At 40.4% G+C, this 10,890-nt stretch overlaps 2 protein-coding genes across 2 annotated transcripts in view; both read left to right on the top strand.

Annotated features, from left to right (window-relative positions):
• Window positions 1-1,308, top strand: part of LOC106958701 (forkhead box protein P2) — a 25,868-nt gene extending 24,560 nt beyond the window's left edge. The window contains exons 12-14 of the mRNA XM_015050742.1: window positions 566-635; window positions 743-867; window positions 966-1,308. Of these exons, the coding sequence (XP_014906228.1) occupies window positions 566-635; window positions 743-867; window positions 966-1,083 (313 nt within the window). The 3' untranslated portion in view covers window positions 1,084-1,308. The remainder of the gene's footprint in view (window positions 1-565; window positions 636-742; window positions 868-965) is intronic.
• Window positions 1,309-5,566: 4,258 nt separating this feature from the next.
• Window positions 5,567-10,368, top strand: LOC106958699 (myoD family inhibitor domain-containing protein). Its single transcript, XM_015050739.1, has 3 exons — window positions 5,567-5,826; window positions 8,190-8,438; window positions 9,572-10,368. Exons 1-3 carry the CDS (start codon window positions 5,781-5,783, stop codon window positions 9,856-9,858), a joined length of 582 nt encoding a protein of 193 aa, XP_014906225.1. The 5' UTR covers window positions 5,567-5,780; the 3' UTR covers window positions 9,859-10,368.
• The last annotated feature ends 522 nt before the right edge of the window (window positions 10,369-10,890 follow it).

Here is a 10,890-nt window from a genome sequence, read left to right as displayed (position 1 = left end):
CAACAAGAGACCGTGATCAGCAATCACCAATCATTTGGAAATCGGCCGATTATGATCGGTGGCCGATCGATCGGTACACCTCTAATATTAACATATTGCAAACATTACATACATCAACACATAGATGGGAAAAGATAAAGCTATGAGACGAAGACAGTAATCGGCTGTTTGCCAGTCAGTCTGTCTGGAGAAAAATCAGCCTATTACAGTCAACAGGTGTTTTTCTCTCTATTATTCTGTCCTGTGCTGAGCCTTTAACTTCTTATATATTATATATTTTTAACGCCTGTTGATGCCTATTCAACACATACCAAGGATCATATTGGAAGCACTCTGCCGCCATCTAGTGGTCATAGTTATGTGCTAGTTGGGCATAAGAAGCTAATGTCAATAAATACATTTAAATGTGCTTTTTGTACTATGTTTAAAGTAAAATCTCAACTTGAATTGGAATCTCTTTAAAGACAAAACCAATTTGATTATTCTTTTGTTTTTACATGTGTGCACTAATTACCTTACAATAAATAACATCCAGCTCCTTGCTGTTGTACTCTGTTTCCATTAGGAGTCCATCGCTGATGAAAAATGTCTGCTCCAGTCTGTCTTTGGGCACCGCTCTGCACTCCACCTTCCAGGTGAGACGTTGACGTTTCTGGAAAGCTTTTTTTTTTTTTTAAATTAGCAGCTCTCTGAAGACGGGGAGCTTGAACTTCTCAGTTTGAATTTTCAAATATTTTTTCAGGCTGCTCTGGCAGAGGCCTCGCTGCCGGGCCTCAAGAGGGAGCGTTCGAGCCGAAACCTTCGAGGAATCGACAAAGCGGCTGTCGGCAGCAGCAGAAAACAAAACCTCTCTCCTCCAGTCCAGCAGTGAGTCGTTCTTAATAAGAAGCTTCATGTAAACCGAAAACAACCACTAACCAAAATAACCAACACGGTTTTGCTTCTTTTTTTCTTGTTTCACTGAGGCAACTTTACTTCGAGAAAGTCAACGACGACGAGGGTCAGCTGCCGACACTCAATCCAGTCAGTCTGCAGCCTCTGATCCACGGAAACAGCGAGGAGCTTTTGTTTGACCTCGAGTGACCTTCTACCTTTACGACCTTTAACGCCAGTTCAAGCTCTCATTTAGCATCCTAAGATGTTTGGAGTAGCATGGTACTACTGCAACTTTACTGAGGTGTTTGATTTGAAGAGCATTTGAAATGAAATGCAGACACTTTGCTAAAGTGTCTGTGACCTTTGATCTTCTCCACTGTTTGCAGCCACAATGGGATTTCTTGCAAAATTCAAAATTACAAACGATTAATCAAATGAATCGTGATGAATCAATTATTGGAATAATTGTCAACTAATTTAGTAACTGATTAATCATTAACTGGAGTGTACAGACTCAGAAAAAGGGTAATTTACTGAAAACAACATATTCAGAGCAGTAATTAAGACAAAACTGGTAAAATAAATAAATAAATAAATAAAAATAAAAAATTGCATTTAGATGCAAAGAAAAAAAAGTCTTTGTCCTCAAGTTAGTTTTAGCTTCACCTACTTCTAATTCTGTAAAAAAAAAAATTTAATTATGTATTATTTGAGTTTTGTATTGTATCTCTAATATTGGATAGAAAAAGGCTTACGTGGTTAAAGGAAAAATCTGCTGAATATGACGATTTATTTCAACCGATTAATCGTCAGAATAGTTGATAGAAAAATTGATTTCTAAAATAATCGTTAGTCTTAAGTCCAGCCGCCTTCCTCTCAACTCTGATCAGCCTCCATGTTCTCCTGCTGATGAAAAACAACGCCCCACAGCATGACGTTGCTGCCACCGTGCTTCACAGTGGATGGGGAGGATTTCATCAGGTGTGAAGTTTAGTCTTTAGATTCTGCTGCTGTGTCAACTATAAGACAACACTTTCTTTCACCAGTCAGATTCTCTTCACTTGCACAGCTCTACCACAGTTACTCTCTCACAGAAAATCCCAATGAAACATTAAACTTTGTGTTTGTATCTTGATAAAATATGAAGTTCAGAGTTCGTAGATACTTTTGTAAGGCTGTGTAAAAGTACTGGATCAAATAAAGTTACTCTTTTGGAAGCTGTTTTATATATAATTGTATGGATAATGCAATAATTTAATCTTTGTGTGTCAAAACGTCAGTTTGTTACAAACATTTAACCACATCACTTTGTCAGAGGATCTCTGCAGGAAGAGGCTGTGATTATGAGATATTATCATATCGATAGCTCAAACATACTCAGTTACATATTTTATGTCCTATTTATTTATCCATTTTGGCATTACGCAAACATTTCTCCCTACCTGTAAAAATCTGCATTCCTCATCCAGTTCCAGATGTGGACAAAAAGCAAACCTGTGTTTAACGACTGGAAACAATGTTGAATTTTAAATTAAATTAGGTGGGGGGTTTTTTCTTTGTTTTTTTTTTTTTCTCGTTATTGTCACTGTGGGTTTTAAAGCAACTTTGTCAGCCTTTATAAATGCAACTTTTCATTTTCGAATCAAGTGATTGTTTTTCCTTTTCTTTGTAAAAACTTACTGGGACAGATGCATCAACAAAGCACATAACTGAAAGGAAAAACAAAACATGTCAAAATGGCAGAAATAAATACAGATAGGTCAAACTCTCACCTGTCTGTTAAGAAGTTGCAAGTTAAATCCGGATTTATTGGACTGTTTGTCGTCTGTGTTCTTGTGTAATTAAAAAGTGAGCGAGACGGTAACATGCAACAGCTGGAAACGCACTCAGGAGTTTTCCTGAGTCTTTCTCCAGTCAACAAAAACGTGACCTCTGTGTACCGAGGTCATGTTTCCTGTGGTGAGTTCTGTCGGACTGGATTTGTACATAGAGACGTCGTCGTCTTTGTTTATTTATTTTCGGCGGGGCGTTCAGGTAACCCCGACATTTATTTTCTCTACGGTAACTTGTAATGGAAATGTAATGGACGTTTTTGTCTGCAGGTGTGAGTCAGATGTGTGTCACTGAATAAAACATGTCAACTTATTGTACATTTTAATACGCTGCATAGTGTCTTTTTAATTATTATTATTGCTTTTGGCGCACCCTATATCTCCTGGTGTCCCACAAAAGTTATTCACACCCACTAAATATTTGCCACTGTATAAAAATTCAGTTCAAGTCATTTCCCCTCGTGTCCCGTTCTTGTCCTGTCCATGTTGGTGTTCCACAGGGCTCTGCTTTGGGGACCATTGTTGTTTCTGCTCTACTCCCTCCGATTCTGTCGTCTTTTTGAGGATGTTTCCTAACATTTTCACGCTGATGACATCCTGTTGTTTACCTCTTATCTTCCAAATTAAGTTTTGAAACTTCGCATTTTACTAAAATGTCTGGATTCAACCAGAAGTTGGATGGCTGAAGGTTTTCTTGAGCTGAATGAAGGAAAAAACTGAAGTAATCGTCCTTCCACCAGAAAAATAAAAATAACTGCAAAGATAAAGCAGACTGTTGGTCGTCTTGGTTATTTGGCTAAATCTTTGGTTAGGCACCTTGGGCACCTTTTATTTTGGAAAATCCCGTCAAATCTTTGGTTCCATCCTGTCGTCCTAATGTCACCAAAACAGCTGGATCTCACAATAAGTCCAAATATAACAGTGAACAACTGAACACAGTAGATATGTAGTCATAAATATCCAGTCAATATTGATGGTAAATAAAATAAAAACAAGTTCTTATTAGTTTTAAATTTGGCAGCTCCTGAGCATTCTGCTGCTCAACTCATTTAGTTTTCTTTCATAAGTTGCACCACTGCCAAGAAAAAAAAAACCCTGACCAGACAAATGTCCTGACCTTTTGTGCTTTGTGTTTGTAATGAAACACAATAAATCGCTTCAGAAAACCTTTTAAAATCCGGTTCTACGTGAAAAAACTAAAAAAGCTGTTTTATATAAACAGCTTAGAGTAAAGTTAGCAAATAAGCAATTTTACTCAGATCACAGCTTCAGTCGCTGTGTGTGTGTGTGTGTGTATCTCTGTTTGTCTCTCAAGATGCTTCATTTAGCTCCGATTTTGGCTGACGCCTCTGCAAAACAGATAAATAAAAAATAAAAATGATGAACAGACAGTCCAAAGTGCATCACACTGTCTTGCTGAGACGGGGTGAAGTTGCATCTGTTCGCTGTGGAACAAAGGACTTCCTGGCTCCCTGTCTCGACTGATGTCAGTAATTGTCTTTGCCGATAACATGTTTGCTTTTGGTTTGCTGTTTGCCTCTCAGGGCTGCCTTTGATTCGCCGTCAGCCTCACCGCCTGACATCCTCCTCTGACTGAGAGTTAGCATTGTGCTCGACAACTTCAGCAGCTTCATTTGTGTGTTGCTTTGATGTGCGTAACCAACACGTTGTCAAATACAGCACTTTTGACAGCACGTTCCCCCCCCTTCCCCCAACAGCCAATCCAAAAAGGCTGGTCGTTTGTTCATTCGCTCATCGACATATAGAACAATAACAATGCCGTCCTTCACGGGACCAGTCGTCTCAACAAGGACTCGTCATCCACAGGAATAAAATGGTGGACTGCGGGCCTATAATGTTAAAGTAATTTGGAGAAGAAGTGGCCCGTGCTGAACACTCTGTCTCCACTGTGGAAATTGGTGGGTGAGTCATGCTGTGGGGATGAGGGACAGGGGAGCAGGTCAGGAGTGGAAGAAAGTCCCGGAAGAAAACCTGTTAGAGGCGATGGAGTAAAATGTCCTTTCACTTCACAGTGATGCGCTACGTTTTGTTGGCTCACCTCATAAAATACCCCCCACACTTCCCAAAAAAATAAAAACAGTGATTCAATAATACGGTATGTAGGCCTATAAAGTTGGCATGGTTGTTTGTTTATTTGGATCCCAATGGGTACTCTTCCTAAGGCCCCCAAAGTGTGTGGATAACAGTGAGACTTAGGGGCGCACCGATTGCAGTTTTCTTTAAAAGCTTGACCTGGCGATTACGATTTTTGTCGGAAACACTCGCTAATTATGGCAACAAAGCCACTAAGTTGACAACAGTGGGGGTGACTGTTGTTAATCGCGCATGTGCATATATGACCAGGTGGTAATAAGTTGTAGTAAGTTATAAAGGTTAGCTAGCTTTCACTCTCTAAAGTCGCCAAAGTTTAACCTTAATGTAAAAAATGTGCTAAAATGCTCAGGTTAGCTTAACTTAAGCATGTGGAGTGACTGACTTAAATCTATTTAGCATACAAACATTATTGTATGAGCTATAGTTAGCTAGCATGTTAAGGTTAGTAGTAGTTTAGACTGGTTTCACATAATTATCGGTCATTCGCTGATTTCCCGAAACGAAGAAAATCTAGGCCACATTATGTTGGCTAGTTAAGATGTCCCCCCGCCCCCTCTTCCCCACTTTCTTTTATAATATTTGTGCTATTACCGCATCCCTAGTTGCTATTAGTGTTTGTTGTTAATTACCACATTTGTGCGGCATGCGCCTCCGCCGTGTTAGGCGACTGAAAGCAGAAATGAGGAGACGACCTCTGATCAGCCCGGCTAACAAGCGGCCGCTCACACCGGGTCTGCAGGGAAGGGGAGTGTTGTTAAGGCGCCGAACAAAAACAAAACAAACCGACACACAGAGCCTCTCACACAGCCGGTGACTCATGTCAGCGTGCTGGGTGTTGCTGTGGGGGCTTCCTGACCCCACAGCAACACCCTGCCTTTTGCTCTTCAGACAAAAGGCTGGAGAGCAAAAGGCTGGAGAAGGTCCTGCAGCAGCGGGCGACAAACATGAGAATCCAACATGCCGCCGGGAGAAAAGGCGTCCGCGGAAACGAGGCCGACTGAAGGCAAGTGCTGGTGGTCTGACCGGACACAACGGGCCGTGTAATCGGTTTTCTGTATAGGTACAAAAACATGTTTGTTCTGAAGGAAAACCGCGTTCATAAATGGCACACTTGTTTGCTTGTAATTAAAGTTTTGTTTTAATCTGAACAGTTTGTGCATCACGTTAGGCAAGCCATTAAAAAAAAAGACTATTTAAAAAAAACAAAAACAAAAACGTGACTTTTTTTTTCCAGAATAAAAGTTTTAAGCTGAATCTGAGTCAGAGTTTAGATTTTGTGCCAGCTGTGATTTTATCGGTTTGGGTGTTGACTTAGTAAAAATGTTAATTTTATCATCTAATCTTAGGCTGCTATATTGGAGACATCTAACTGTAGTTTTGATCTATCAGCACCTTTATTTAGTTAATAGGATTCTAACAATTTTTTTATACAATAGATATTTAACTTGTGTTTTGATATATAAAATTTACCCCCGTCTCGTCTTATCTCTTGGGCCTTTTAAAACCCAATTTATGACAGTAATGTATAAACTCCACCATCCCTATTGTTAAAATAAAAATAGTCAATTTTTTAAATCATATTAAAGGGTCCAACTCTGAAATACTTTCAGCAAATTGCTCTCCATCTCTTTAAAAAAAAATTAAATATAGACTGAAAACATCTTTTAAGTGAGTCATTGTTATGAGAATTGTTTTTATTTAGGGTTTATCTGGTTTCTGTTGCATTTCTCTCACTTTTATTTATTTATCATGTAACTTTCTTACTATTTTTATGTATTTACTAGTTCTTCCTTTTGTTTCCTCTTTTGTTTGTCATATTTTTTTGTCATGGTTCATTTTGTTCATTTTTAATCTCTGAGTTTGAGTTCATCCTTTGTTATGGTGGGGTTTATAACATAATTTGTACCTTTAACGAATCATGTATGATAATGTAATAATTTACTATAATAACAGACTTTTTAACAGACTACACATAAAGTTGTTAAGAATCCAGTTGTTCCGTATATGTCATGTTTTGAGTGTGTATTCTCATTAACGGCAAACATTTTCAGGCTTCTTTGGATTAGCATTTAACGTTCCTTATGTACAAAACTAGATACAGTTGTAAAAAAAAAAAAAATCTTATTAAATAGCTTTATGCTGTTCTGAGCCTTCCACGACTTAATTTCTAAACAACTCACTGATCCGGTATGGAGGGTAAAGAGTGCCAAATTTCAATAAATAAAAAAATAACTCATGAAATCGTTGAAATCTGCCATTAATTAAGTAAAAATTGGTTAGATTCTGCGTGAATCAGTTAATTCTGTCATTATTTTATCAAACACATTAGACCTAATAGACTTAATAACTCATGTAAAACTAGCTTTTTATACAGCAAATATCAAGTGCAAAGCAGTACAATGTACTTTCCCCCTCCCCCATGTGTTAGACTTGAAAATTGTTTCTGACTTTCATTATTGATTGATTAAAAGCTTTGGAGAAACACTACTCATTTTAGAAAACAAAGCGATGAACTCCCCCTTCCCCCAAAAAGAAAAACAAAAAATCTATTATCTTTTTTTTGTGAAAATCTATAAAATACAAACATGAAATTCAGCCTAGCTTTTTGTGAATCTCTCCAGTTGAAGGAGAGCAGAGACATTTTCAAAAGTGAGCGGGAGGACGATGTTTTAAGGTTTTTGTGGCAAACATGCTCCCGTTTTGGCCGAGCTTCATCTCCAACATGAGTGCAAATAGGATCCAACCTCTCAGCTGGCTGAGCTTTCAGCCGAGGATTTCCTTTGAGCGAGCGACTCCATTAGCGGAGGAAATACCTTCAGCGCTGAGCTCATGGGCAGCGGCACACATGGAAACCGAGGCGCTGCAGTGACAACGGTTCACAACGCCACGCTGCTCGTTCTGGTTTGTTAAAGTTGTACATCTGCTGACAAGAAGACGTAAGATGTTTGTTGTTTTTCTTTTGGATAACAAATGAAATAGCAGGCATGTTTTTTTAGATGAAAATGCTGCATTTGCGTTTGGACAGATGACACTGATTATCCTGATAGACGCCACGGCCTGGTTGAACATTTACCCACTTTGAGTTGTTGTTCTTAGGAAACAGCAGATTACAAAATAAATTACAGGAAATACAAGGTTACTTTCTGAAAACGAATTAATTACATTGCTAAAGACGTATTCGCAACCCTTGATGTGCTTCTTGTTTTGTGTTCTTGTGATGGTAGACCCAACACTTTCACAAAATGTGTTTTTAGTATCACAGAAGAAGAAGAAGAAGTTTGGTTTTCGTCAAGTCAAACTGATAAACGAAGAGCATTTTAATCTCCTCTTGTTGCCACATCACCCGTGTGTGTCTGTGTGCCTCAGCCCAGCCTCTGCCGGCTCCTGCCCCCCTGACGGGGCCCTCAGGGGACCGCGGTGCGTTGAAGACGCCTCAGCGTGACCTTCAGAGGCCGACGTGTCCCCGATGCGGCCTCCCCGTCCCGGAGAGCAGACCCGAACAGGCCTCGCAGCCCCGGAGCCGGCCGCAGGGCTCAGCGGCGTTGGTACGCGGCTACAGGAGCCGGAGCAAGAGAAGTGGGCCCAGACCCGACCGACCCGCTCCTGGATCTGCAGGTAAACCGCATGACCTGTTTCAACAGATCTACATACAATAGAAGTTAAATTCTCAATAACAATGTAGGAGTTGAATGGAATTGGAGAAGATATGGACAGACTCGTCTAATCTCGAATGGCCTAGTCAAAGTAGCAACCTTAATCCACCTGAGTTTAACAAAGGGGTCTGATAAAGGATGGATGACACGTTCCACTCTTCTACTTCCTGTTGGCCTGTCACGTAAAAATCCTGATGAAAACACCAAATGTTCCCAGCTGCCAAAAACGTAAAACAAAATAACTGGTTTGTTCTTTGAACCCTGCGGTCAAATCTTCAGAGTCGGCCTGTCTTGTTCGTTCAGTCGTATTCCAACCAAACGGCAAACTTTCCGGACAGAAAGTTTTCCAGTACATGAAGTCCATTTGCTTCCCTTCTGTCTCCTGCTTGTCTACCGGTGGGTTCACGCCGTCGTCTCTGTGAAGCTCTACATCAAATCAACTCTAGAGCGACACACAACGCCTCCCTTTCATCCACACACGTCCATTAGCATGAGTTATATGTGGGATGTGTATAAATCAGTGGAATAAGCAGGAAGATGCTGAGCCCTACTCCGCAGGGAATTCTGCCACCTCCCTTTCTTTTTTTATTTTGGCTTCCTTCAGTAAACAGGATAAAACAGCTGGATTTGCACCGGCTCGCTCTCTTCTGGTCCTCGCACAGATGAAAATAAATAAATAAAATAAACAAATACAGGAGGAACCCAAGACACGCACCGCAGCACACAGACGAGGTCAACGTATGCAATTTGGTCTGCGCCTAATTTGGGCAGCAGAGCAATTATCATGTGACAGCTTCCTCCTGATTGTTTTTTTTTTTTTTATCCCTGAAAGCCTCTGTGGGTTTTTCTTTTCTTTTTTTCATTTTTCCCTGGAGGACTGAACAAAGCTGTGATTAAGTAAACACAAGATTTTCCTCTTTGAAGTTTCGCTTGACACCGCAAACAAACAAATGCGAGAGATTAATTTGGGTTAATAGAGTCGCTAATCCCTTGTTTAGCGCACACGCACGTACACACATGTTAAAAAAAAATAACAAAAAAAGCCTTTTATGGAACATCAGACTCAAGTCGTCTTCATCCTCGTGTCGCCTGCAGACTCGTGCTTGGGGCTGCTGCTGGCGTGTCTGTGGTGCCAGTTCTCGGTGGTGCTGCTGGGCCTGCTGGAGGCCTGCTCCTCCTGCTCCTCCTGCTGCCTCCAGGGCCTCTGCTCCTCCTGCTGCTGCGCCTCCTGCGCCAGCTGCTGCACGGCTGTCAGAGACGCGCCCGGCGAGGAGCTGGGGTGCCCCGCCCACTGCCACTCGGTGCTGTTCGAGTCCTGCTGCGAGCCCATTGAGTTCCTGGAGTTCTGCCTTGACTGCTGCGAGATCTGCCACCGTGGCTGAGCCTCGGGGGACGGCAGACGTGTCTGAACTGACCCACCGATGAGCGGAAAGTCTTTTTGCCTGATCAAGAACTGAAAATGGTGAGAACTACTGGAGCTGAGACGATTAATCGTGATTAAATCATTTGTTGAAATAATCGTGAGCTAATTTAACTGCTGATTAATCGCTATGTTGACTAATCAAATTCAAAAAATGGTCATCTGCAAAAGAACAACATGTTTGAGAGAGTAACTGGGCAAAACTGTACAAAAAAATACAAACAAAAAACGACTTCCATTCTACTCAGAATTACTGAAGTGGCAAAATTTTAGCGTCACTCGGATCAAATTCTCTAAAGCAAAGAAAAATATCTCCTATTAAGCACTTTTAACTTTCTAATTATTGATCTGTTAATCCAAAAACTAGCCAATAAATGAGTTCTGCGCTGTGTAGATGTTAAGCAGAAAGGACTGAGCTTTCTCATGTTATTAGCAGTTTTGTTTTTTGGCTGCTTTGAATGCCATGTTGTTGCATTTTTAGCAGTAAAAAGTTTTTAAAAGCAATTAAATTATTTTTATTTGTTGTATCTTTTAATGTATTTCAAATATTGTGTAAATAAAAAGGCTTAAGTGGTTAATAGGACATCAACTGTTATTTGATTAATCGATTAATCGTCCAAACAATCAATAGAATACTAGATTATTAATAAAAATTGTTTGTTGCAGCCCTAAAGATTACACAGGTTATGTCTATATTTGGACATATGTGCGTTGTGCCGTCACTTAAAATCTCAAGATAATGCCCGGAAGCTTGTGGTTGAAACATGAAACAGAAAAATCAGAAATAATTAAAGTTCTTTTGAGAGGAAACGTACTGCAGACTCGTGGTCACGTGTTTTCTGCTGCATCTGTTGCGGTACAGTAGCTGTGCTGCTGTGGGCAGAAAGGTCACAACAAATCCAGGCTGACAAGTGGAACAAACCTGAGCGCTTATTTCACGCCGCCCGTCCGCCATGCTCTAAATTAGATATCTGTTGTCGGCCCTCGGCGGAAC

This window comes from Poecilia latipinna, unplaced genomic scaffold (assembly GCF_001443285.1).
Source record: "Poecilia latipinna isolate Pla-1442-1.1 unplaced genomic scaffold, P_latipinna-1.0 Scaffold1008, whole genome shotgun sequence".
NCBI lineage: Eukaryota > Metazoa > Chordata > Actinopteri > Cyprinodontiformes > Poeciliidae > Poecilia > Poecilia latipinna.
Note: the sequence above shows the minus strand (reverse complement) of the source record. Positions and strands in the feature narration are given on the sequence as shown.